The sequence below is a fragment of the Trichechus manatus genome, unplaced genomic scaffold, assembly GCF_000243295.1.
Source record: "Trichechus manatus latirostris isolate Lorelei unplaced genomic scaffold, TriManLat1.0 scaffold00122, whole genome shotgun sequence".
NCBI lineage: Eukaryota > Metazoa > Chordata > Mammalia > Sirenia > Trichechidae > Trichechus > Trichechus manatus.
In genome coordinates, this window is record NW_004444058.1 from 7,501,112 (window position 1) to 7,528,987 (window position 27,876).

The 27,876-nt window shown below is 48.8% G+C and overlaps 1 protein-coding gene across 1 annotated transcript; it reads right to left on the bottom strand.

The window, feature by feature from the left end:
• Positions 1-621: 621 nt before the first annotated feature.
• Positions 622-17,887, bottom strand: LOC101357406 (cytochrome P450 4F22). The gene is made up of 12 exons (XM_004384522.1): positions 17,666-17,887; positions 15,586-15,730; positions 9,333-9,386; positions 9,092-9,219; positions 8,761-8,882; positions 5,997-6,264; positions 4,723-4,789; positions 4,502-4,631; positions 3,281-3,414; positions 2,449-2,513; positions 1,596-1,678; positions 622-799 (listed from the first exon to the last, which is right to left on the bottom strand). The coding sequence occupies exons 1-12, from the start codon at positions 17,885-17,887 to the stop codon at positions 622-624; spliced, it is 1,596 nt and encodes a 531-aa protein (XP_004384579.1).
• Positions 17,888-27,876: the final 9,989 nt, after the last annotated feature.

Consider the following 27,876-nt stretch of genomic DNA (forward strand, 5'->3'; position numbering starts at 1 on the left):
CTGGGAGGTAGCCCACTCCCCCGGGAGGACGATGAGATCCAGGGCGAGGGCTCTGACTACCTGGTCCAGCTCCCAAGTCCTGAATTTAGAAGCAAGCCCGGTGTCCGCCCGGGCGGAATTTGAATCCAAGAGGCGGGGCTTAGATCCTGGGAAGGTTCAATGAGCGGGACCTGGGACCCTACACCCGCTGGGGCGTGACCTTAGCTTCTAGCGTCTGAGACGGACCTGAATCCTCATGATCCTGGCGGTGGGGCCTGGGCCGAGGGGTGGGGCCGAGCCTGGTCCCTCAAACTCCTGAGGACAGGAACTGGAACTCAGGGGGTAGGGTCAGGCCCTCAAGAGACGGAGTCTTGCCTTCAGAGGCACGGCCTGCACCATCAGGCTTCTCAAAGTGGAGCCTGGTCCTCCAGGGGCGGAGCATGGACTTCAAAAGGCATAGTCTGCGCTCTCAGGCGGCAGGCCTAGGCCCTCAGGGGACGCAGTCTTGCCTTCAGGGGCGTGGCCTGTACCAACAGGCTGCTCAATGGTGGAGCCTAGTCCTCCAGGGGCGGGGCCTGGACCCTCAGGGCAGGGCCTGAGCCTCTATGGGCCGAGCCTGACCCCAGGGCCCAGGGCCCGCACTCAGGCCCATGGAGGCAGCGGCTCCACGTTCAGCCAGATGCCGTTCTCGGTGCGCAGGATGAGTTCGGGCTTCCGCCGCACCTTGCGCGTTCGGTCCACGCTCAGGCGGAAGCGCAGTAGCGTCAGCGCTACCACCACGCGCATCTCAGCCATGGCGAAGCTCTGTCCGATGCAGTTCCTGGAAGATCGAAGACCCAGGGCTCAGGCCTCATTTCCCAAACTGTGAGGGCCTCGCATTCCCATCCTGGGCTGGATGAGGGTGAAAATGGAATCCCCAAACCAAACCCTTTGCCATCCAATCCATTCCGACTCTTAGCGACCCTATAGGACAGAATAGAACCGCCGCATAGGATTTCCAAGGCTGTAATCTTTAGGGAAGCAGACTGCCACATCTTTCTCCCCTGGAAGCCTGGTGGGTTCCAACCACCCACCTTTTTGGTTAGCAGCCAAGAGCTTAACCACCATACCCCCAAAACCAAACAAACCAAACCCGTTGCCGTCCAGTCGATTCCAACTCATAGCGACCCTATGGGACAGAGTAGAAGTGTCCCATAGGGTTTCCAAGGAGCGGCTGGTGGATTGGAACTGCTGACCCTTTGGTTAGCAGCCATAACTCTTAACCATTACACCACTAGGGTTTCTCCCTAAATAAATGTGATCTGGGGGTCTGGAGTTCAAATCCTGGTGCTCCCTATTACAGAGCTACTGGGAACAGAGAAGCCCAGAACTGAGGGTCTAGCACACAGTAGGCGCTCAGTACCGGGCGCTGCTATTGCAGAGTCTGCCTTGGGGGCTTCCAGTACATTGAGACATTGAGGGTGCAGAGTGAGAGCCAGAACCCCTGAATGGGGCGTGGTCTCTGTTCCTGATGGGCTCATCCCTGACCCCTCCTCACTCCCCCTCACCGCCCCCCCCCCGCCCCGTCTCGGGGTTCCTCCTACACCTGGCTGGGATGGGGAAAGTGGAGGCGTTACCTGGGTCCCGCAGAGAAGGGCACATACGCCAACGGTGAGCGCTGCTGCGGGTTGTCCGGGTCAAAGCGGTAGGGGTTGTACACCTGGGGGCAGGAAGAGATGAGGGGTGGGGCTGGGGGCTGGTTCCACCATCCCAGCCTGACCTCCTCCCTCAGCCTCTGGGGCCAGCCCAGCTGGATGCAGAGAACCTGGAAGCTGAGCAGGAGGTGAATGCCTGTGTGGGTGAGCTCCTCATCACCCCAGAATCAACTCCAAGCACCTTACCCAGCTATATGCCAGCATATTGTGGGCCCTGCCCTCCTCCTCCATTCCACCCACTCACTACAATCTGGCCTCTTCCTGTCCTTCAAGCATGGCAGGCTTATTCCTACCTCAGGGCCTTTGCACTTGCCATTTCCTCCACCTGGGATGCCCTTCCCCTTGCTCTTCACACCCTTCCGGTCTCAGCTCAAACAGCTCTTCTCTGTCAAGGCTTTTCCTAACCATCTGAACTAAAGTGCCACCCCACCGCAGTTTTTATTTATTTCCTCTGTTGCATTTATCAATATCCAAAACAATCATTTTTATTTACTTGCTCAATGTCTTCCCTGTGCAACACAGTGAGTTCCCTGAGGACAACAACAGTATCTGGCCTGGTCATTTCGTCATACTCAGTATCCAGCTCAAGGTCTGGCACAGGATAGGTGCTCAATACATACATATTGACCAGACGAGTTAGCAATGAGTGGTGTGAGTAAGTAGGGGTGCTCAAGCTGCGCCCCAGCCCTGGCTTGCTGGGGCAGAGGAGCGGAGGCCCCGCTGCCTCCTGGACCAAGGAAAGAGCTGAGGGCAGGAAAGGTTGGAGCTTACTCACCTTGTAGTCCGGCCACACTAAGGGGTTGTGGTGGGTCCCATAGATGCTGACCAGGCAGATGATTCCTGCGGTGAGAGGTGGGGTCAGTGGGGCTGAAGTGAGCCAGGGCCTTCCGATGACCCACCTGCCACTACTTCTTGTCCATCCTTCCCTGAAAAAAATTCTGCTACCTCATCCACCCTCCTCCCTCTCCCTACGAGGTCCTTGTCACCTTCTGCTTTCTTTCCAGCTGCCATGCTGGCGCTACAGGGATATTCGTCCCTCACAGATCTGACATTGTTCCTGCTCAGCTTAAACACCTCCCATGGCTCCCTACTGCCCTTAAAATCAAGTTCAGGTGCCTCAACCTGGCACTTAAGGCTTTTCACAATCCCTGAGGATCCACTCCATAAACATGCTCTTTCACTTTCAATCTCCTAGGCTCCCCTCCCACGTTCCCTCCACCAGGCATCCCACCCTGCATTCCTCCCCAGATAGAGCCATTGCTCCATATTTGGGGGTGCCCAATTCCTATCCCTCCCTTTAGCCCACCCCTGACCCATGTGACTGGGGGTGCCTGTGCCCTGCTGTCTCTCCCCAAGACTGGGCCATACACAAGGCCTCTCTAGATGGCCACATCACCCAGGGCAGGGCTCAATCCCCAGCAGATACCCAGCAACTGAACCAAACCAACCTTCCCTGCCTGTTCCCTCACAGAGACCAACCCCACCACCCCCACTCCTTCCTTTCCACTTGGACTCATCTACTTCTGTCTCTCCTCCCCACACACAAGTGGGTCTCCCACCACCCCAGGGGTACACAGTGAGCTGCCCCATCTATGGGGACGGTGCACCTTTGGGGATGATGTGCCCATCTGGGAGCTTGACGTCTTCCGTGCAGCGGCGGGAGACAAGGGTCACGGGCGGGAACTGACGGAGACTTTCTTTGATGCACATAGTGATGAAGGGCAGCTGGGTCAGGTCATCCCTGGGGAGAAGGGGCTGTGACTTGAGACCAGGCCATGGCGACACTCCCACCTCAAACACGCACACAAACTCAGGAGCAGCTGAACACGCAACCTCAGCTCAAATACCTCTGGTGGCTCCTTACTGCCCTCAATATCAAATTCAAGTGCCTCAACCTGGCATTCAAGGTCTCTCACAATCCACCCTCTAAGGCTCTGCTCCATTACATGCTCAGGATCTCATCTGGACTCCAACTTCCATCATTTGCAGTTGCCCTGTGCATAACCCAGTAACACTCAGTGTTATGGATTAAATTGTGTCCCCCTCCTCAGATATGTGTTAACTCCTAACCCTGGGTGGTGCAAATGGTTAAGTGCTTGACTACTAGCCTAAAGGTAGGTGGTTCGAATCTGCCCAGAACCGCGGAAGAAAAGGCCTGGCTATCTGCTTCCATAAAGGTTACAGCCAAGAAAATCCCATGGAGTAGTTTTACTCTGTAACACATGGGGTTGCCATGAGTCCTTTTCTAGCAACGGGTCCTTCCTGATGATGTGTCCAAAGTAAGTGAACTGAAGTCTTGCCATCTCGCTTTTAAGGAGCGTTGTGGTTGAATTTCTCCTAAGATTGATTTGTTTGTTCTTCTGGCAGTCCATGGTATATTCAATATTCTTCACCAACACCACAGTTCGAATGCATCTTTCTTCTATGGTCTTCCTTTTTCATTACTTACTAATTATTTACTCATTCTACTATTTACTATTCTATTATTATTCTATATCTACTTAGTCTATTATTCTAATATTAATAATTATCTTCCTTTGAAGTTCAGGGTACCAAATTGGATTAATCATAACTGTTAGTTGATGATCCAGCCAAGAAAACCCTATGGAGCACAGTTCTACTCTGTAACACATGGGATTACCATGAATCAAGTCAACGGCAACGGGTTGGGTTTAGTTTTTTTTTTTTTTTAATATGCATTATTATTATCCTCATTTTAGAATTAAAGAATTAGAAGCTTAAGAAACTGAAGTGACTTGTCAAAGGTCACACAGTCAATATGTGGTAGAGCAGAGCCTTTCCCCATCACCCGCCTGACCCCAACTGACCAGTCCAGCTCATCCAGCTCCCGGCCTCTCAGGACGTTCTGAATCTCCTCCCGGCACTTTTCCTGGTACTCTGGGTACTTCGCCAAGTTGAACAGCACCCACGAGAGCCCACTGGAGGTTGTGTCATGACCTGCAGGAAGATACAGTGTTGAATAGAGACTGCCCAGAGACAGCACAAGTGCTATCTTCCGACAATGGTGTCCCTCCCTGCACATCCTCACCCTCAAACATGAAGGTGTCAGCCTCAGATCGGATGTCCTCATCAGACAGTTCCTTCCCATCTTCATCCTGGAATGAAGGATGATGAAATGAAGAATGAGGTAGAGGATACTCAGCCCACCTCACCCCACCCTCTGCATCCTAGGGGCTCCTCCAAAGTCAGATACAGCCCCCTGCCTCTCTGAAGCCAAGCTTTGTTGGGGAAATAGTCTGGACAGGTAGAGGTATGCAGCTTGTCCAGGAAAGATGGAAAGAAGGTGGAAGAGTAAAAAGTGAAGAGAAGAAAGGAGTTCACATCTCTTGAGCAGCTCCTAACACCAAGTATCGTGCTGAGTACCTGACATCTTGTGAGGGGCTTACTATCATCAGGCTATAAATGCGGAACCTGAGGCTTAGAGAGAGGAGTAACAGGACCAAGATCAAATATCCATTAAGTGGCAGAATCAGGATTCGAATCCATGACTATCCAAATCAAGAACCCAAGCGCTGCTCAACCAGTCCACAGAAGCACCACTAATAGGTGACTCTGTCCCTGGGTGGTTCAAATGGTTAACATACTCGGCTGCTAACTAAAAGGCTGGAAATTAGAGTTCATGCAGAGGCACCTTGGAAGAAAGCCTTGGCAATCTACTTCCAAAAAGTCAGCCATGGAAAACTTTGTGGAGCATGCCACACATGGATGAACCTTGAAGACATCATGCTGAGTAAAATAAGTCAGTCGCAAAAGGACAAATACTGTATGATCTCACTTCTATGAAATAACCAAATATGTAGAAACCAAAGATGATTAGTGGTTACCAGGTGTGGGTGGGAGAGAGAAAGGGGGAATTTTTGCTTAGTGGGCACTGAGTTTCTATCAATGGTGGTGGAATGATTTGGAAAAGATAGCAAGAATGGCTGTAAAGCTTGAAGAATGTAATCAGTGTCACTGAATTGTATATGCAGGAATTGCTGAGATGGTATATGTTTTGTTATGTATATTTTCTTCCAATACAATTTGGAAAAAAACTAAAAGAAAACCCTATGGAGCGCAGTGCTACTCTTACACACATGGGGTCGCCATAAGTCAGAGTCAACTCGAGACAACTAGTATACCTCTTTAAGTGTCATCTTTCTTCAGGGTCTTGGATTACATCTTTGTAAGTCTTACGCGTTTTGCATCTGACTCCATCCTATGTCTATGTTAATTTTAACACTGAACCTTGTATGCAGTTGGTGCTGAATTTATGGGGAGGTTGGCCTTGGCGGGGCTCCACCCTCCAAGGCCCAGACTCACCTTGGCCAGGAGGAGCACATCGATGAAGTCCAAGGTCTTGCCCTGCTTGGCCTTCAGCCAGGCCTCAGCTCCCTGCTTGCGCAGAGCCTGCCGCCGCTTCTGGATGACCTCGGTGGTGAAGTGGTGCACAGTGTCACAGGCCTGCCAGAAACGCCGCCCATCTGCTGTGAGGTAGTAGATGAAATCGAAGTAGTGGTGCAGACGATACTGGCGTCGAACCACCAGGGCACTTAGCTCAATGATGGCCGAGATATAATCACTCATCTTCCTGCCAAAGAGAAGAAGGGCCATGAGTACTGGACCACCCCCGGCCCCAGCCCAGCCAGACCCACGACTTGGCAAAGGTAACTTCTTCTTCCCATTAGGTAGGTGACAGACTCAGAAAGGGCAAGGACTGCCAGCATAGACATAGCATCAGTAAAGCTAAATTGCTACAACCTGCTGGATGGGAGAAAATACAATGAAACCTGTGAGAGCCAGAACTCTATGAGACTGCCTTGTTCTGAGTCTCACAAGTTTTCCATCTTTGACAGGGTGTAGTCTTACCTCTTTTTCTCACTCTCTATTAGTGGAAAATATTTGAGTTTTCTTTCTCTGACAAGTTTCCACCTTACACAAGTTCCTACTTTCACAAGTTTTGCTGTATTTGCAAACCATATATCTGATAAGGGACTAGAATATATAAAGAACTCCTATAACTCAACGATAAAAAGATAAATAATACTATTAAAAAATAGGCAAAAAATCTGAATAGACATTTCTCCAAAGAAGATATACAAAGGGCCAATAAGTACATGAAAAAATGCTCAACATTATTAACTATCAGGAAAAATGAAAATCAAAACCACAATGAGATACCACTTCACACCCACTAGGATGGCTAGAATCAAAAAGTTAGATAATAACAAGTGTTGGCAAGGATGTGGAGAAACTGGAACCCCCATGCATTGTTGGTGGGAATGTAAAATGGTGCAGCCACTTTGGAAAAAAGCTCCTTAAAAGGTTAAACATAGAGTTACCAAATGACCCAACAATTCCACTCCTACATATATACCCAAGAGAAATGAAAAGATGTCCACACAAAAACTTGTACACAAATGTTCATAGCAGCATTATTCATAGTAGCCAAAAGGTGGAAACACCCAAATGTCCATCAACTAATGAATGGACAAATAAAATAAGGTATATATCTATACAATGGAATATTATTCAGCCATAAAAAGGAATGAAGTACTGCTACAATATGGATGAACCTTAAAAACATTATGCTGAGTGAAAGAAGCCAGTCACAAAAGACTACAGATTATATGATTCTATTTAATTGAAATGTCCAGAGTAGACAAATCCAGAGAGACAGAAAGTAGATTAGTGGTTGCCTAGGAATGAGGGGGATGGGAATAATGGGGGGTGACTGCTAAAGAATATGGGTTTCTTTTGAAGATGATGAAAAAATTCTAAAATTGATTATGGTGATGGTTGCATACTTCCATGAATATACTTGAAAAAACCATTGAATTGTATACTTTCAATGGGTAATTTGTATAGTATGTGAATTATACCTCAATAAAACTGTTATTAAAAAAACTAAATTGCTAGGGTGGGGTTGCAGGGATCTGTCCTTGGTACTGAAGCATAGTTGGTGCCTTCACGCATCACAGTCAGTCATTTTCTTGTTTATTTACTTGGTCATGGTTACTGTTTGTCTCCACACCTAAATGTAAGTTCCAGAAAAGCAAGACCTTCTTTGTCTTGCTGATTACTGTATTCCCAGGACATAGTCCAATGCTGGCACATAGTAGGCACTCAGTAAATATTTCTTGAATGCATAAATAAATGAATTAATTACTGACTGAGTCCATTTCTGCTTTACCCAACTGATGTATGCCCCTACAAGGTCTAGAATAATAAAGTCAGTCTTGTTATTGAGAATCTACTATGCGCTATGAACTTAACATTCATTATATTCATTATCTGCCTTCTTTCTTATATCCCCTCTTAGACTGTATGGGCTATGGGGCTGGAACTTAGTCTATGCTCCCCAGCATATGCCCAGCATCTAGCACAGTACCCTGCACATAGTAGGTGCACAATGAACATTTGATGAATTAATGAATGAATCCAAACAATGGTTATTGTATTCATTCATTCAGCACACTCACGGAACATACACATGGGCTAGAGGATTGTTACATCACGTTATCCTCAAAGCAACTCTGAGAGTCAGGGATTATCACCCGCGTTTGACAAACAAGGAAACTGAAGCTCAGAGATGGGGTGGGGGGACACTTTCCCAAGACCACACTGTCTTCATGGAGGAATGAGGGAAACTTGCATTTACTGAGCGCCTACTACGTGCCAAGCCATTCACATATTATTTCGTTTAACTCTCCCATAATGTCTATGGAGAAGGAATGATGGTGCCCATTTTTTGGATAAGGAAATTAAGGCTCAGAGAGTGACCAGACACTTTCTAAAGGTCACACCGTCTTCATGGAGGAATGAGGGACACTTGTATTTACTGAGCACCTACTATGTACCAAGAACACTATCTCATTTAACTCTCCGTAATCTCTACCAGGAAGGAATGATAACACTCATTTTTCAGATTAAAAAACTGAGGCTCAGAGAGGTGATGTCACCCTGTAAGTGGCAGAGCTGGAATACCAGTAGCCCAGGGTTGTGTAACACCTGGGAGTTTTCTTCATCCTCCCACCTCCTTGCCCCAGGGCAGCTGGCTCCATCTTCCCAAAGGAAGCACACTCACTCCTGGCAGTTACTGTTGTAGCTGAAGACACATTTCTGAAGGCTGTCCAAGGTCATGAGGCTGACATGCTCAAACATGTTGAGAGAGACCACTGAGCCCTCTGCCTGGCGCCGCCATTTGGCCTGGAAGAGAGAGATACCATGGGGAACAGACATGGAGACCCCTGACTGTGAGCCCAGCTGACAATGACCCAGCAGCATCCCCACAACAAGCCCACTTTATAGATAAAGGAAGTGAGGCTCCCTGGCATCACACGGCTTGCCCTTGAGTGGGGGAGCCTGGTCCAGTCTTGCTCCTGGGCCACCCTCTCCCCACGAGACCTGGAACTCACATGCATGGTATCCGTGCACTGGTTGAAGATCTTCATGTAGGGCTTCAGGATGTCAAAGTGGAAGGCAGGCGTAAGCAGACGGCGGTGGCGGCTCCACTTGTCACCTTTGCTGAGCAGCAGCCCATCCCCTGGACCCAGAAGACTGAAGTCAGGGGCCCCTGTGGCCTTGGAAGCCCTCCAAGGAACTCCACACCCTGCCCCCATCTTCTCTGAAGCCCCAGCCCACCCAGTCCTCACTCACCCAGCCATGGTTTCAGGAAGCCATAGAAAAGGTCATCCTTGGGAGCAATGGCCGCTGTGGAGAGGGAGAAGGCAGTAATGACTCAAATCAGGGTTCTGACCCTGGACCTCTGCTTGTGACCTCCTTTGGCCTCCTCTCTGGGCTATTACCTCCCACCCCACCCTTCCAGTCCACACCTGCCCCAGAAAGATCCTTCTAACATGCTGATCTGATCATGAGCCTCCCCTGCTCAAAACACCTCCCAAGGCTCCCTACTGCCCTTGTAAAAAAGGCCCTTCCCCATCTAACCCCTGTCTGCCTCCATATCTAATCTTTCAACACACACCAGATAGTCCCATTCTCATTATTTGCTGCCTCTCACCTCCAAACCTTTACCCAAGTTGTGCTCTGGACCCAGAATGGCCTTCCTCCCCTGAGTCTTCCCTTATTCCACCCCTCTCTTTTCTGCCAGCTCAAGCCTCTGCTTCCCCCATGTGAATTACACCTCCTGTGTCCCCAGCCTTCAGCCTCCAGCCTCACCATCTCCAGGCTGTCTTCACGCTGGCCTGGAGGGATCTTATCTGACTCTCAGATCTGACCATGGCCCTCCCTGCTCATATGCACTCCATAGCTCTCCCTTATTCTCAAGTACCAGCTTCTCAGCTTATCTTTCAAAGCCCTAGATGATCTGCCCCTGTCCAAACTTCTCTCAAGATGCTTCTGTCCTCTACCCCACTAACACTTGACATTCTAACATCACAAAACTTTTCTCAGTTCCTCAAACAAGCCATGTTCTCTCTCTGCTCTGACCTTTTCCACCAGCTGCTCTCTCTGCCTCAAACACTCTTCCCTCCTCCTTCTGGTCTCAGCTTGGGTGCCGCCTCCTCTCCCAGTGATTGCTCCAGAGAAAATCCATCCAGTTATAAGTCCCTTGAGGGTACGGACCACAATAATCACTTCTATGTTAGTGCTAAATAGATTTTTATTGAATGAATGTATCATTCAAAGGACAGACAAATGAAAGAATAAATGGATGAATGGATGGAGGGATGGATGGATGGGTGAAGAGATGGATGGATTAAGAAATGGATGGGTAGAGGGGTGGATGGATAGATGATGGATGGATGGATTGATGGAAGGTTGTAGAGATGGATGGATGGAGGGAAGGATGGATGGAGAGATGGATGGATTAAGAGATAGATGGATGGAAGGGTGGATGGATGGAGAGATGGATGGATGATGGATGGATGGATGGACGGACGGTCGGATGAAGGATGGGTGAGTGAACTCCCCTTCTATGCAATGAACAGATTTAGTGGGCAGGGGCCTAGAGAGGAAATACCTGAAACTCAAGTGATGTCATTTTTCTCTATGATATTACTCAGCCACGTACACACACTCCCAGGAATTGGCCAACTGTGCTCAGTCATCTGGCCACTCCTTGTCGCATTCAACATACCTCTTCTGATGTCCTACTGCACCCAATCCCTGCTGAGCGATGCTGGGCTCCCAGATTACTCATTTCCAGGCCCTGCCCTTGAGGAACTCCCAGGTGGGGTGGGATAGGGAAGCAGAGCCACACCCTGTAATTATTTAATGGAGGCAAAGGGAAAGGGTTGCTAGAAGTCAGGGCAAGCTTCCTGAAGAGGTGGCATTGGAGAGGACAGTGGGTGTCCATTACTCCTCTTCTCCCTGGGCCCTGGACTCTAGCCCAGGCCCCTCAAAGTTCTTTCTGAGATATAGAGCTGACCAATGGCTGCCCTGCTCAAACACCTCCCATGACTCCCTATTACACCTGGCATAAAAAAATAAACCCACTGCCATTGATTCCAACTCATGGTAACCTCATGTGTTACACAGTAGAACTGCTCTATGGGGTTTTCTTGGCTGTAATCTGGTGCAGTGGTTAAGAGCTACAGCTGCTAACCTAAAGTTCGGCAGTTCAAATCAACCAGCCGCTCCTTGGAAACCCTATAGGGCAGTTCTACACTGTCGTATAGGGTCACTAGGAGTCATAATCAACTCGATGGCAATGGGTTTGGGCTTTGTTTTTGTCTTGTTTTTTTTTAATCTTCATGGAAGCATATCTTTCTTCCATGGCATCTCTGGGTGAGTTTGAACCACCAACCTTTAGGCTAGTAGTCAAGCACAAACCATTTGCACAACATAGGGACCTTCTAGTCACCCCAAGAAAACAAACCTCCACGTGGGGCTTCTCACCTGGCAAACTCCTATGCATCCTTGGAGGCCCATTTTCACTGATGCCTCCCCAGCTGAACCCTGGCTCTCCCATCTCCAGATCCCTCCTCCACTTCAGCCCTGACCACTCGATGCAGGAGTCTGTGTCCAGGCTGCCTGTCCCAACAGTGTCCCTTCAGTAAAAAGAGGACAGTCACACCTTCCTTGGGGGAGACTATGTAAGACAAGTCCCCACACCATCCAGCCTGGAGCAGCTATTGCCCTGGAAGCTGCATATCACTGCAGCTGAGAGCTTGGACTCTGGGCCAGCAGATCTGGGTTCAAATCCCGGCTTTGGCACTAACTAGTTGGGTAAACTTGGGCACGTTACTACCCTGTCCTTTTGTTTCCCCATCTGCCCAAGGGGGAAATACAACAACCCTGTCTCACCCTGCATTCCTGTAAAGACTAAACGAGCTAATGTGTGCCTGGTACATGGTAACCAAAAAAAAACCAGTTGATGTCAAGTTAACCTCAACTCATGGCGACCCCATGTGTGTCAGAGTACAACTGCATTCCATAGGATTTTCAATGGCTGTGACCTTTCAGAAGCAGATTGCCAGGCCTTTCTTCCAAGGTGCCTCTGGTTGAACGTGAACCACCAACCTTTCGGTTAATAGTCGAGCACTTAACCATTTGTGCCACCCAGGGACTCCTTGGCACATGGTAGGTACTCACTTAATATTTGGGCACATAGCCAACTCTTGGCTATGTTTATTACTATAATGACTGGTTACTGGTGTCAAGAACTTGTGAGATGAATATCTGGGTCCCCAGCTCACGGCAGGCCTGTGTTAGTGACAAATGAATGCATAAAAACAAGCTATAATTAGATGCTTAGATATCATGCATCTTCTCTGGAAAGCATTTGAGCTACTTTCTCCCACTAGCACTCCGTATTCCAAATGCCCATTTGCAGATGGAGAAACTGAGGCTCAAAGAGAAGCTGTGCCTTGCTCAGGGACACACAGCTGTCCAGGTACAAGCCCAGAGCAGCAAGTCCCTCACGTGTAGCCTCCAGGTGGCCCCAGTAGGGGATGGAGTTAGGTGATGTTACAGATTGAATTATGCCCCCCCAAAATATGTCTTGTAAATCCTAACCCTATACCTGTGTATAAAGAGCCCTGGTGGCATAGTGGTTAAGCACTTGGCTGCTACCCAAAAAGTTAGCAGTTCGAACCCACCAGCCGCTCTGCAGTAGAAAGATGTGGCAGTCTATTCCATAAAGATTACAGCTTTGGAAACTCTATGGGGCAGCTATTCTCTCCTATGTTGGTGCTGTTAGGTGCTGTCGAATTGCTTCCAACTCATAAAAACCAAATCCAAACCCACGGCCGTCAAGTAGACTCCAACTCATAGCAACCCTATAGTACAGAGCAGAACTGCCCCATAGGGTTTCCAAGGGGAAGCTGGTGGATTCAAACTTCTGACCTTTTGGTTAGCAGCCAAGCTCTTAACCACTGCACCATCAGGGCTCCATAGCAACCCTATATACAACAGAACCAAATGCTGCCTGGTCCTGTGCCGTCCTCACCATTGTTGGTATGTTTGAGCCTATTGTTGTAGCCACTATGTCAATCCATCTCACTGGGGATTTTCTTCTGTCCTATAAAACTAAAACCAAAATCAAGCCCATCGCCGTCTAGTCAATAGGGTCACTATAAATCGGAATCTCCACTGGATGACACACGACAACATACCTGTGGATGTAACCCCATTTGGGAATAGCATTTTCTTTGTTATGCTGATGAGGCCATATCAGTGTAGGTGTGTCTTAAACTAATCAATTTTGAGATATAAAAGAGTAAATTGTTGTTTTTAGTTGCCAGGGAGTTGATTCCGACTATGGCAACCCCATGTGTGCAGAGTAGAACTGTGCTCCACAGGGTTTTCAAGGCTGTGACCTTTCGAAAGCAGATTGCAAGGCCTTTCTTCCAAGGTGCCTCTGGATGGATTCGAACTGACAACCTTTCAGCTAGTAGTCAAGCGCTTAACCATTTGCGCCACCCAGGGACTCCAAAAAAGGGCAGATTGGGCACAGAAGGCAGACACACGGGGCAGACCGACACTATCTGAAGACAAGAGAGGCAGACCATTCTACAAGCCCAGGAACTCCAAGGTGGCCAGTTAGAGACGCTGAGACAAGGACCTTCCTCCAGAGCCGACAGAGACAGCCTTCCCCTAGAGCCGACGCCCTAGTCAGATTTCTAGTCTCCTAAACTGTGAGAAAATAAATGTCTATTCTTTAAAGACGCTCACTTGTATTTCCGTTACAGCAGCGCTAGGGAACTAAGGCGGTAACTTGGGCGCGGACGGGAAGAGAGGGCGGGCAGCGCCTGGGGTAAGCACGCCTCACTCCAGAGTGTTTGTCCTGACTCATCTCCACCCACCCCTCCTGGATTTCTCCATCATGCTTCTCTGGGAGGGAGAGGCATGGATGTCCTGCTTGGCCTGGGGGAGGGGAGAGGAATAAGCCAAGTCTCCTGGGCATCTAAGTGCCAGACCCACAATGGGGACTCTACTTTCTGTCTCCTTGGAATCCCATACTGTGCAAAATGATGCTCAGGAACTGCTGCTTGAAGGAGGAAGAGGAGAAGGAGAAAAAGAAAAAAGTTTATTAAAAAGCTAGTAAACCAGTTGCCGTCAAAGTGATTCCAACTCATGGTGACTCCCATGTGTGTCAGAGTAGAACTGTGCGCCATAGGGTTGTCAATGGCTGATGTTTCAGAAGTAGTTCACCAGGCCTTTCTTCCAAGATGCCCCTGGGTGGACTCAGACCTCCAACCTTTTGGTTAGCAACCAAGTGCATTAACCATTTGTACCACCCAGGAGTGTCATAAAAAAGGCAGAGGAGGAGAAACACTTATTTAGCAACTACCCACACTATATTATTGAGTCTTCACAACTGCTTCATTCTACAAGTCAGAAACTGAGGCCATGAGAGGTTAGATGAATTGTTAGAGTCACACAGCAAGTACATACTGAAGCCAGGATTCAAACCCAACCCACTTAAAGCTGGGTCCAGGGCTCTTCCCACAACCTGGCACCCATCCCTTGGAGGAATCACTTCTCCCGGGGTGTAGGTTTCCGAATTTGTTCAGTGGGGATAGTCATCCCTTCACAAACGCAATAATGGGCAGTGGGGGAAGAGGCATGGTGAGGGCATAGCTGGGAAGGGAAGGACAGCAGCCCCTTCCTCTCTCATGGCTCCTGAGTGCCAGCCTTGAAGGTGGTCTCCAGACCTGTGTTTGTAGAGATCTTAAAATTCCTGGAGGTCTTTCTTTCCCATCCCTCCTCTCTGAAATGTCCCCCAATGCCCCTGGAAGTATCCAGTCATCTGCTGGGTCATGTTGAGGACCCAGAGCCCCACTACCAAGGGGGTCCCAATTATGGAGAAGGCAGAGTCAGACATAGACACACCTAGCCCGAAAGGGTTAGGACTGAAAATGGAAAAACTCAGAAGCAGGAGCGATGGTCTGTCTGGGGGACCCGGGAAAGCTTCCTGGAAGAAGGGTCCCTAGAGCTGGGTGTTGAAGGCTGAGCCTTCCAAGCACACAATGGCAGGCATATGTTTTGGGATGGGTGTGGACTCCAGAAGGGAGAAACTATTCTTCCACTCCTCCCTCCCCACCAGCCAGGGTCAGCCCAAGTGATGAAAGAAGGCTGTGGGCTGAGCTTCCAAGACCTGGGCCATGGCTGCAGTGTCAGAACCCAAATGATGGAAGTGCCATGGCTTGGGATTGAGCAACACCCATTTAAAAACTTGAGCAAACGATTGCCTATTCAGACCTACTTGGCTCCGACTCCCAGGCAGATAAGCATCCTCTCAAAGTTCCTGAAACTCTTAGACATTGTCACACCTTTGTTCATGCTGTTCCCAACATCCGGATGGCCATCCCTGCTTTGGTGAACTCCTATTCATACTTCAGAGCCCTACTCAAAAGGCACTTCCTCTAAATAGCTCACCCTTCCTGGAAACCCGGTGAGCTCTGGGGGTTGAGGGCTCACACATCGCTCAGGGTCCCAGTGGGCCTACCTGAGGCGCCCAACACAGGCTTGATATAGTCGGGGTGCACCAGCACCACCAGCGGTAGGACAGGTCCCATCCACACAAGGATCGCATGGTGCATGTCGTTCAGCACCTTTGTCTCATCTCGGAGTCCTGCCTCATTTGGAAGGTACTGTGGAGGAAGAGAAGGGCAGTCAGGGGGCACCCAGCCCCAGCTTCCCCCAAGTCCCTCATTCCTGCCATCTTCCCTGCCCTTCAAGTAAGCCCAAGATTTGGGATTATCTCAGAATGGGGGGCTTGGGAGGGAAGGAGTTCCCCAACCCTCCTCCCATGGGGCCACCGCTTCCCAAGTTTTGCCCATTTGCGCCTGAATCTCCTTCCTGTCTTCCACCCCTCAACTCAGCTCAGCCTCATCCCTCCTCCACCCCAATGCTGGATCATGGTTCAGCCTCCTCCCTGGGCACCTGCCTCTAATCTCTGCCCCCGATCCTGGCCCCAGAGGGATTCTTGAATCAGACTATGTCCCTCCCCTGCTCACACGTCCTCCCTGGATCCCCACTGCCATTCAGAGAAAATGCCAGCTCTTTGGCCTGGCCTTCAAGGCCGTTTAGACTCCAACCCCCACCACCTCACCTATTCCACCAGCCTCCTGTAGTCCCTCAGAAAGACTTCCTGCCCCTGTAACAAGGCTCCAGCTGCCCACCTCCACGGCCTTTACTGAAACTGTGCCCTCTTCTCAGGGTGTCTTCTACTAGATGAACTTCTAATCATTTTCATGTTCCATTGCCAATACCCTTACTCCAGGAAGCCCTCTACAGCTTTGATGGTGGTGCCAGAGACAGTGGCCAGGCCTTAGAAGATTTTGAAGTTCAGCTTTGACCCCGTGAGCCCAGTGCACTTCCTGAGACCATGAGACCTGGGTGAGGCCACCTTCTCCCTTGAGTGTGGACAGGCTCAGAGCTGAGCCTGACAGAGGATACACAGGAGTCAGTTTATTCATTCACTCATGTGTTCATTCATTCATTCAACAAATGCTAGGCCCTATCACTGGACAGGCACTGAGCTAAGCCCCTTCTTCTCTGAGCTCTCCCCTAATTCTCACAGCTTATGAAATAGGGATAAATTCTCCCCCATGTTATGGGTTCAATCTTTGGAGCTCAGAGAGGTTAAGTGACTTGCCCAAGGTCACACAGCTGCTGTGGGTGGATCTATACCTAGATCCATCTGATGTTGAGCCTGGGGCTCTTTTGCCTCACAGGGCATGGCAGTTATGAGCAGAGGTTTTGGAGCTGAATAAGTTAATATTTGCAAAGCATGTAGAATAATGCTTGGCACTTGTTGTGTTGTTAGCTGCCGTGGAGTTGGCTCCCAACATGGCAACCCCAAGCACAACAGAGCGAAATGCTGCCTGGTCCTGAGCCATCCCCATGGTTGGTTTTGGATTGAACCACTGGGATCCACAGGGTTTTCACTGGCTGAAAAGTCAATCGCCAGACCTTTCTTCCTAGTCCACCTTAGTCTGGAAGCTCCACTGAAACCTGTTCAACATCATAGTAACACACAAGCCTCCACTGACAGATTGGTGGTGGCTCTGCAAGAGGTGCATTGACTGGGAATGGAACCCAGCCAGATCTCCCACACGGAGGGTGAGCATTCTCCCACAGAACCATCACTGCTCCCACTTGGCAAATAAGGGGTGTTATATACATGAGATAAAAATTGAAACGCAAGGAAAGGGGTAGGGATCTGGCCTGGGACCGTGGCATTAAAGGGAGAGAGAGCAGAGTTACAGTGAGGGGTGGTAATGGAGCAACAAAATTTACAGGGGTAACCCCAGGGATCCCAGATCCCAAACCGCACAGGTGCTGGTGCTACAGTGATCATCTGGAATTACAGACAGAACTCTTTGGAGTCAGTCCTGGCTCATTCCAGCTGTGTGACCTTGGGCAAACTGCTTACCCTCTCTGAGCCTCAGTCTTGTATTCTGTAAAATGGGTCTGCTCATGGCCCCAACCAGAGTTCTCGATTGTGGTTCCAGAAGCCAGCAGGCCCATCATCACCCTCACTGGATACCTGGGACCTGCCCATCCCACCTGCCCACACTCACCATGCCCAGGTGGCCCAGCAGCCAGTTGCGCCGCGGTGGCTGGGGGAAGCAGCGCAGGCGGCGGCAGGTGATGTAGAAGCGCCAGCAGACCCGCAGGAACTGCAGCAGCAGGCGGAAGAGGAAGAAGAGCAGGGAGAGGAGGATCATGGACATGGCATACAGACGGAATGTCGTCTTCTCGAGCCCCAGCAGGCGCAGCAGGTGATCCACAATGGGCAGCATCCTGAGGGTCACGGGACGGGGGGTCAGTGCTGATGGGAACATCATGCGCCGTGGACATGGGGACCCACGTGCTCAAATGCACAGAAGGTGCTCATACATGTGAGTCCCAGACACCAAGGACACCTCTCCTACCCCCAGATGCTGTGGATGACCAGCCCATACCCCCTCAGCCTTGACCTTTGCAAGGCATACCTCCTGGCTTCTCTACCTGCGGGTTTGCTCTAACCATGCACAGCTGGCCAGAAGTGCTGGGAAATTAAGAACCTCCTAAGGAAGCAGCTCTCAACCAATGATTGATGAAGCTGGTGGATAAATATCCCCGGTTCCCTCTCCTCTCAGTGGGACCAGTCTGAGGTGTATGCTTTATCCTGTCTCCCAGGGTTCCCCAGAGGGATTAAGCTCCAACTGCCCATAGTTGAAACTTTCTCTCTTGGCTGCTTCCTTTCTCTTGTCTCACTTCTCTTCTCCTTTACTTGTATTATGTGTGACCACTTCCCAAATAAACCATTGTTGTTGCTGTTAGTTGCTGTCGAGTTTATTCCAACTCATGATGACCCTATATGTGTCAGAGTAGAACTGTGCTCCACAGGGTTTTCAATAGCTGATTTTTCAGAAGTAGATCACCAGGCCTTTCCTCAGAGGCACCTCTGGTTGGACTCGAACCACCAACCTTTCAGTTAGCAGCCAAGTGCTTTAACCATCTGCACCACCTGGGGACTCCAAAACCAGTTGCTGTCAAGTCAACTCTGACTCATGGCAACGCGATGTGTGTCAGAGTAGAACTATGCTCCATAGCGTTTTCAAGGCTGTGACCTTTTGGAAGCAGATCACCAGGCCTTTCTTCTGAGGCACCTCTGGGTAGACTCAAACCACCAAACTTACAGCTGGTAGTCAAGCACTTAACAGTCTGCACCACCCAGGGTCTCCTCCAAATAAACTACTTGTACTCTAATCCCTGCATTAGGGTCTGCTCCTGGAGGAGCCAAAATTGAGTGGCGGGTAACAATAATAATAAAACAGTGAATGTGTATGGAGCATGCAGGGCATGCTGTGCACCATGCTCAGGGTGGGCACGCAATCTTAAGCCAATCCTGGGAGGTAGGTACCATTATTCTCCCCGTTTTCTAGATGAGGAAGCTGAGTCTTAACTCAGTTCCTTGAACTCAAGGGAGACAGAGCTGGAAGAGACCACCCCTTGGCCCCCACTAGAACCCAAGCTCAATCACTTTCAATTTGGGGGCCCACAAGTCTCAGCCAACCCCAAGGAGATTCCTGAAAATGGTTGGATCCTGCCATCATATCTCCTTTCCATCCAGTCCTCCTAGCCAATGGCCCCCAGTTCCCTCTGCACTCCCACCTCCTTGAGCAACACAGCTAAAAAGACACCTGCACTCTAGGACCTCACCTGAGCCCTCAGTCCCCACCCACTCCTGCCATGGTGCCCCCCAACTAGGAGCCCTAAGCTCAGTCCTACTGTCTCTTCCACCAGCCAATGTCAAACCACATCATCCACGCAGAAGAAAGGATGTTTCTACTGGTTACTGCATCCTGAGAAAACAGCTGGGTGGGTTCTCATCAAATTTGGAGAGCCCAGTTGGGGTGGTCTGACTTCTAATACAGACTACACAGTGTAGGCGATATTCCCTTTAGAAGGCCAAGGCAGGGGTAGGGGAGGGAATAGGCAACCTTTCAATCTGAAGCACAAGGAATCCCAAGTCACAAATCCCAGGCAAGTGCTCTGAACTGGGGACACTGCAACTGTGCAGCCTCTCACACAGGCAGCTCCAGGTGGCATGCTCCAGAGAGAGTAACTGCAGGTATTTATTTCTTTACCAATTTAACAGTGGCTATCATTTGTCTAAGGGAGCCCTGGTAGTGCAGTGGTTAAGCAAGTGGCTGTTAACCGAGAGGTCAGCAGTTTGAACCCACCAGCTCCTCCGCGGGAGAAAGATGTGACAGTCTGCTTCCGTAAAAATTTACAGCCTTGAAAACCCTATGGGGCAGTTTTACTCCATTCTATAGGGTCGCTATGAGTCAGAATCAACTCAACGGCAACAGGTTTGGGGTTTTTTTGGAATGATCTGTCCTAGAAGTCCCTGAGTGGTGGAAATGGTTAACGCACACGACCGATAACCAAAAATTGGAGGTTTGAGTCCCCTCCTATGTGTCTATAGGTCCCTAGGTGGCACAAATGGTTTGTGCTTCACGATTAGGTTGGCAGTTCAAACCCATCCAGTGGTACCATGGAAGAAAGGCCTGGTGATCCGCTTCCGTAAGAGTACAACCAAGAAAACCATATGGAGCAGTTCTACTCTGTAACACATGGGGTCACCATGAGTCAGAATGGACTGGGCGGCAATGGGTTTAGTCCTATGTGTCTGACTCTGTTTTAGGCTTTGGGGTGTAGTGTGAGCAGAACAGACATGGTCCCTGCCCCAGTCGGGGAGATCATTAACAGACAAAGACATGATAAAACATGTAAGTGTTGTAAAGGAGGGAAAGTAGGGTATCATAGGCTGAATAATGACCCCCCAAAATATCAGGTCTTAATCCCTGGGACCTGTAAATGTTACCTTATACGGCAAAGTCTTCACAGATGTGATTAAGTTAAGGATGTTGAGATAATGGGGAGATGATCCTGGATTATCCAGTGAACCCCAAACGTAATGACAAGTGTCTTTATGAGAGGAAGATTGGACACAGACACAGAGGAGAAGGCGATGTGACGATGGAGGTAGAAATGGGAGTGATGCAGCCACAAGCCCAGGAATGCCTGGAGCCACCAGAAGGTTGGAGAGGCAAGGGAGGATTCTCCTCTAGAGTCTTCAGAGGGGGCGTGGCTCTGCTGACACCTTGATTTCGGTCCTGTGGTACTGATGTTGAACTTCTGGCCTCCAGAACTGTGAGAGAACAAATTTACATTGTTTTACCATTAAACATTACCTGTTTGTGGACATTTGTTACAGCATCCACAGGAAATTAACACATAGGATAAGGGGATGGAGAGTGATTGTTTTAGTGGTCCAGGAGGGCCTCTCTGCAAACGGGTATCTGGGAAGGGAGCTGAGGGAAGTAAGGAACCTAAATGAGGGGGGCTTTCTTATTAAATGCATGCACATACACACATATGTACACATGCATACCTGCACACAGACATGCACACATGCGTGGACACACACTCTCATTCATACACAGATACATTCACACACACACACACACACACACACACACACACACACACACACATCATAAGCAGCTGGGTTCTAATCCTGACCCCTCCTGGCTATGTGGCCTGGGCCTCAGTTTCCCCATCTGACCTGCAAGGGCCTGTAAAAGGTGATCTCTGAGCTCCATCCCGGTGTGAACTTTCCTGCATGTGGCCCACTGGGGTCACATCTGGGCAGGCACAAGACCCTCAAGGAAAGAGAGTCAGCATGTTCAGGCAACAGGGGCCACGTGGAGTGCCCCACTCCCCTGAGGTAACTGACTGCAGTCTGGCTCCCATCCCACCCACCACAGTCACCTTCTTCCAGCCCTGTCAGTCCCCTGCTCAAACACCCTCCATGGCTCCCCAGTCCCTGTAGCCTGGTGTGCACATCCTTCAGGAGCTGACATGTCTGGGCCCCACTCCAGCCACATGGATCTATCTTCTCGGCCTGCTCTAAAGACCCCCCCTTTCTTCACTCAATTTGTGGGTGTTGAAGTTCCTTAGAGCTGGGTCATCTCCCCTTCTCCTGCACACACCTCCTCTTGGGAACCTCACCCCCACCCCCACCGCTGCAGAGACCCCCTTCTCTGATGTGCCTCCATGTCTCAGGGTCCAGCACTGAGCGTCCACCTGATGGCTCTCTTTACAACAGCCAATAGATAGAAACAACTGAATGCCCTTCAACAGGTGAATAGACAAACAAAATGTGTTCCATCCATACAACAGAGTTTATTCATTCATAACTAGAAGTGAAGTTCTGATACCTGCTACATAGATGAGCCTTGAAAACATGATGCTGAGCGCATAAGTCAGTCACAAAAGGACAAATATTGTATGATCTTACTTATAAAAAAATAAGCAAATGTGTAGAAATAAGCAAAGATTATTAGTGGTTTCTAGGGGTGAAGATCAAAGATCACAGCCTTCAGTATGGATTACACCTCAATATAAAGAAAACAAAAATCCATACAATGGGACCAATAAGCAACATCATGATAAATGGAGAAAAGACTGAAGTTGTCAAGGATTTCATTTTACTTGGATCCACAATCAACACCCATGGAAGCAGCAGTCAAGAAATTAAATGAAGCAGCCATCTAAGATGCATCAGTTGGTGCCAACCCACCTGGAGCAATGGACAATGAAGAACACCAAAGACACAAGGAAAATATTAGCCCAAGAGACAAAAAGGGCCACATAAACCAGAGACTCCATCAGCCTGAGACCAGAACTAGGTGATGATTTCGGTGATGGCCCTGACAGGGAACACAACAGAGAGTCCCTGATGGAGCAGGAGAAAAGTGTGGTGCAGAACTCAAATTCTAGTAAAAAGACCAGACTTAATGGTTTGACTGAGACTGGAGGGACCCCAGAAGACATGGCCCCCAGACTCTCTGTTACCCCAGAACTAAAACCATTCCCGAGGCCAACTCTTCAGACAAAGATTAGACTGGACTATGGGACATTAAATGATACTAATGATGAGTGTGTCTCTTAGCTCAAGTAGATACATGAGACTAAATGGGCAGCTCCTGTCCGGAGGTGAGATGAGAAGGCAGAGAGGGTCAAGAGCTGGTTGAATGGACACAGGAAATTCGGTGTGGAAAGGAGGAGTGTGCTGTCACAGTATAGGGAGAGCAACTAGGGTCATAACGAAGTGTGTATAAATTTTTGTATGAGAAACTAGCTTGAATTGTAAACATTCACTCAAAGCACAGTAAAAAAAAGAAAAAGAAAAAGATCAAACGACATATTGCAGTGGGCAAATCTGCTGCAAAAGACTTTTTTAAAGCATTAAAAAGCAAAGATGTCACCTTGAGAACTAAGGTGCATCTGACCCAAGTCATGGTATTTTCAATCGCCTCAAATGCATGTGAAAGCCGGACAATGAATAAGGAAGACCAAGGAAGAACTGATGCATTTGAATTGCGGTGTTGGTGAAGAACATTGACTATACCATGGTCTGCCAGAAGAATGAACAAATCTGTCTTGGAAGAAGTACAGCCAGAACGCTCATTAGAAGCGAGGATGGTGAGACTTCATCTCATACACTTTGGACATGTTATCAGGAGGGACCAGTCCCTGGAGAAGCACATCCTGCTTGGTAAAGTAGAGGATCAGCAAAACACAGGAAGACCCTCAACAAGGTGGATAAACACAGTGGCTACAACAATGGGCTCAGACATAACAATTGTCAGGATGGCGCAGGACTGGGCAATGTTTCGTTCTGTTGTACGTAGGGTTGGTATGAGTCGGAACCAACTCAATGGCACCTAGCAACAACAACAAGTGGGGGAGGCAGGGGGAAAGGAGGAGTCATTGCTTAGGGAGCACCGAGTTTCTGTTAACGGTGGTGAAACAATTTGGAAAAGGACAGCAGGAATGACTGCACAACTTCAAGAATGTAATCAATGTCACTGAATTGTACATGTAGAAATTGTTGAACTGGCAGAAGTCTTCTTATATATATTTTTACCACAATGAAAAATAATGAGATGCAGTTAAAGCAAAAAAAAAAAAGAAAGAAAGAAAGAAATTAAACCAGATCATGACCCTTCCCTGCTCAAAATCCTCCTGTGGCTCCCCATTACACCCTGAATAAATTCAGACTCCTCACCTGGACTGCAATGCCCTGTGTGGTCTGGTCCTCGTCAACCTCTCCAATCCCACCTCCTACTCTCACTCTCACACTCTCCCCTCCCTCGATCAACTCCAGCGACTCTGGCTCCTCCGGCTGTTCCTTGAACCAGCGAAGCTCATTCCCACCTTGGAGCCATTCTGCATACTGTTCCCTCCCTCGAGCATGCATTTCCCCCAGCTCTGCCCACTCCAGCTCCTCTCCATCCTTCAGGCTCCAGTTCTGCCTCAATTGTCCATTTCTGTCTATCACAGTTGGCCGCCTTCTCCCTCACCCTGGAAGAAGAATGATTGAGCACCTGATGTACGCAGTGATTTTTACAGTCAATCATTTCCTCTTCCCAGTTACCCTGGGAGGCTTCTGGGTTGAGTCACAGCACCCACACCTAGGAAAAGCCCAGGTGAAATTCTGACACAAGAAATGCTTTCCTGAAGGACTGAGATGGGAGGTAACTGGGACAAGAGAAAGTGCCAGCCCTGGAGAAGTCCTTGCTCCTGGTAGGTGGGGAGGGTCGGGGATGGGAGAGGTGCCCACCTCACCCCCCTGCACACACACACATGCATGTACTCACACATGCACACACACGTTCAGGTACACTCATTCACACGTACAAACACGCATGCATGTGCACACATATGCACTTATACATGCAGGTACATGCACACACACGTTGACATACACCACAAGCAGCTGGGTTTTAAGCCTGACCTGTGCCCAGCTCACCCCCCATGCCAGGCATGGGGTGAAGCCCTACGCAGGACACAGAGTGTATGCTGGGGTCCCCTCTCCCTGGGAGCCTCAGGCTTCTCATCTCAAAGTAGGAATAATAGCAAGAGATTCATCAGATGCTCACAGGAGAAGCTCAATAAGTGGGTGCATTGGGGGAGTCCTCTACTTTCTGCAGCTGGGTTCCTCCGCACCCCCAAACAATCTTGCTTATGGCTGACACCGCCAGCAAGAGATGGTACAAAAAGCTGTGAGGTGGTGTAGCCACTGTGGAAAGAGTTTGGTGGTTCCTCAAAAAGTGAAACATAGTTACCATATGACCCAGCAATTCCACTCCTAGGGATATACCCAAAATAACTGAAACCAAAGACTCAAACAGATACACGTATACTAATGTTCACTGCAGCACTATTCACAGAAGTCAAAAGGTGGGAATAACCATAATTCCATCATTGCATGGTCCGTCCATGCAATAGAATATTACTCAGCCATAAAGAGTGAAGTCCTGATACATGCTACAACATGGGTGAACCATGAAAACATCATGCTGACTGAAATAAGTCAGATACAAAAGAAAATATTGTACGATCCCACTCATATGAAATCTCTAGGACAGGCAAGTGCATAGATAGTAAGTAGATTCATGGTTTCACGGGGAGAGGAGTAAAGGAAATGGGGAGTGACTGCTAATGGGTATGAGGATTCTTTTTGGGGTGATGAATAGGTCTTTGAACTAGATAGACGTAATGGTTGTACATCATTGTGAATGGACTAAATACCACTGAATGGTTCACTTTAAAATGGTTAATGGTGAATTTTATGTTGGTGAATTTTGCCTCAATTTAAAAAAAAAAAGTCAAAAAACAAGTTTTGAGGACCCACGATGCGTGAATAAATACCTAACTTTCTAAGACCTAACTTTCACAATCCAACTTTCTGGGCCTTTTGATTTCCCTGAGCACATACCACTCGTTCAAAAATATATTTTAATGAATTATAAAAGCTAATTTGTTGAAATTAATCAAAATAATTTTAAAAAGGGGTACTGAGTTTCTGTTTGGGGTGATGTAAAATAGTTACATCAAATGGTTAGTGGCAATGTTTGCACAACATGGGGAACGTAATTAATGTCCCTGAATTTTACACTTAAAAATAATTACAATGGCAAAATTTGTTGTTATATATATTTTATCACATCAATTTTTTTAGTAAATAAATTAAGATGCTTCAATGAAGGGAGCATGTTCGGGGGGCTGATAACCATTCTTTTTCATATCTGGGTGTTGGTGACATATGCGGGTTCAACTTGTGAAAATTCCTGGGCTTTCCACCTCTGACGTGTGCACTTCCTGCACCTATTATCCCTCAACTTAAAAAGTTCAAAATAATATGAAAGCTGCTTTGGGGTTGCATCATCCTTTAAAATATGAGCTTTTGACTCATATGACAGCTCTGCCCCTCCCCAGTTGAGAAGTCTTGGATGAGTCCAGCCACCACCCTCAGCCTCTGTCTGCCAGTCTGTAAAATGGGTTGATCATGGCAGCCCTCTCTCCGAAGATTGTTTAAGACAGTTCTACAAGATAAGGCACAGAAAGGGCTTGGCACATAGTGTACAAGATATTAGCCAGTGTGACTATTATATGATTATTATTTTATAGAAGTGAGAGAAACGTGGAGCTGGAACCCACAGGGTGGCTATGGTGGCTGTCAGGCCCCAAATCACACCCCAGACACCCAGGGAAGGCGGCTCCAGCAGCCCCGCCCAGCAGAGACAGCCCCTGTCCTCCCTGCTGGAGCTGGCATTACCTGGCTGTAGAGGTGCCATGTGACTGGCTCCCCAGCCAGGCCTACGCCCATGGGGTGCAGGTTTGTCAGGTTGGCCTAGCCACAGGCCAGGGACTTTTTATAGAAGGTGTGTGGCTTCCTGAGAAGAAATGTAGGACATGGCTGGCTGCAGCCACTGAACAGCCAGATCCAGTACCAACCCCACCACCCTCCAAAACAGCCCTCCCCTCCGCTCCAGCCCCAAGCCGTAGTCAAGGCAGCCCCATCATCCAGGGCTCATGGCACTCCTTGAGCCCCTCAACACCAAAGAGCTGCTACACCCTCAGACACTTATATTCCCCCAAAGTGCCAAGTCCCACTCTGAGCACCCCAAATTTCTGGGGTCCCACGAAAGAGCTTCAGGGGACAGTTATGACATTGTTGTTGTTGTTAGGTGCCATCAAGTCAGTTCAGACTCATGGCAACTCTATATACAACAGAATGAAATGCTGCTCGGTCCTGTGCCATCCTCACAATCGTTGCTATGTTTGAGCCTGATTGTTGCTGCCACTGTGTCAGTCCATCTCGTTGAGGGTCTTCCTCTTTGTTGCTGACCCTCTACTTTACCAAGCATGATGTCCTTCTCTAGGACTGGTCCCTCCTGATAACATGTCCAAAGTACGTGAGACAAAGTCTCACCATCCTCGTTTCTAAGGAAGATTCTGGTTGTACTTCTTCCAAGACAGATTTGTTTGCTCTTCTGGCAGTCCATGGAATATTCAACATTCTTCACCAACACCATAATTCAAATCCATCAATTCTTCCTCAGTTTTCCTTATTCATTGTCCAGCTTTCGTATGCATTTGAGGCGATTGAAAATACCATGGCTTGGGTCAAGAGTACCTTAGCCCTCAAAGTAACATCTGCTTTTGACAGTTATGATAAATGAGGGCAAAGCCAAGTGGACAAACAGGGGACCCCCTAGCACCACTTTTGCCATATTTTGGCCTTCTGCCTGTACCTTCCTTGACCCAAGGGGGATCCTGGCAGAACAAGTTTAAACACCACCATTATAGATCATTTCAGGGCTGGAATCATCTCTTCCCACCATCCCCACTGGACGTGAGCACCAGACAGGATTCTAGAAAGCTCTGTCTCTTAGCTGTGTGGCCTCAAGCAAGTGTCTGTGCCTTGTCGTTGTAACAGGAACCATATGACCCACCTTAAGGGGCTGTGATAAAGACACTTGGCTCAATGCCTGGCACACAACAAACCCTCCATCCAAGGTACCTCCTGTTGCTATCAGTGCTGCCATCATCCTGGTTCTTATTCCTGGCCACCTGGGATTTGGAGAGTCAGGTCCAAAGCTCACCACAGAAGAGAGATGGCAACCCATTCTCTGAACATTTCCTGGGTCATCCAAGCCCCTGTCTCAGATACCAACCCGGGTCACTGCCGGCCGCCAGCCCAGAGCTAATGTTACTGCTCAGAAACCCAAGCCAGCTTGTACAGAGACACCGGGGCCATCGGAAAGTGCCCAGGATTTTTGGGGTCAGAGCAGGCTGCTTTGTTCAAATCCCAGCTCCCCCACTGGCTGCCCATGGACACAGGTTTACCCTCTCTGGACCTGGATTTCTCGACCTGTAGAATAAG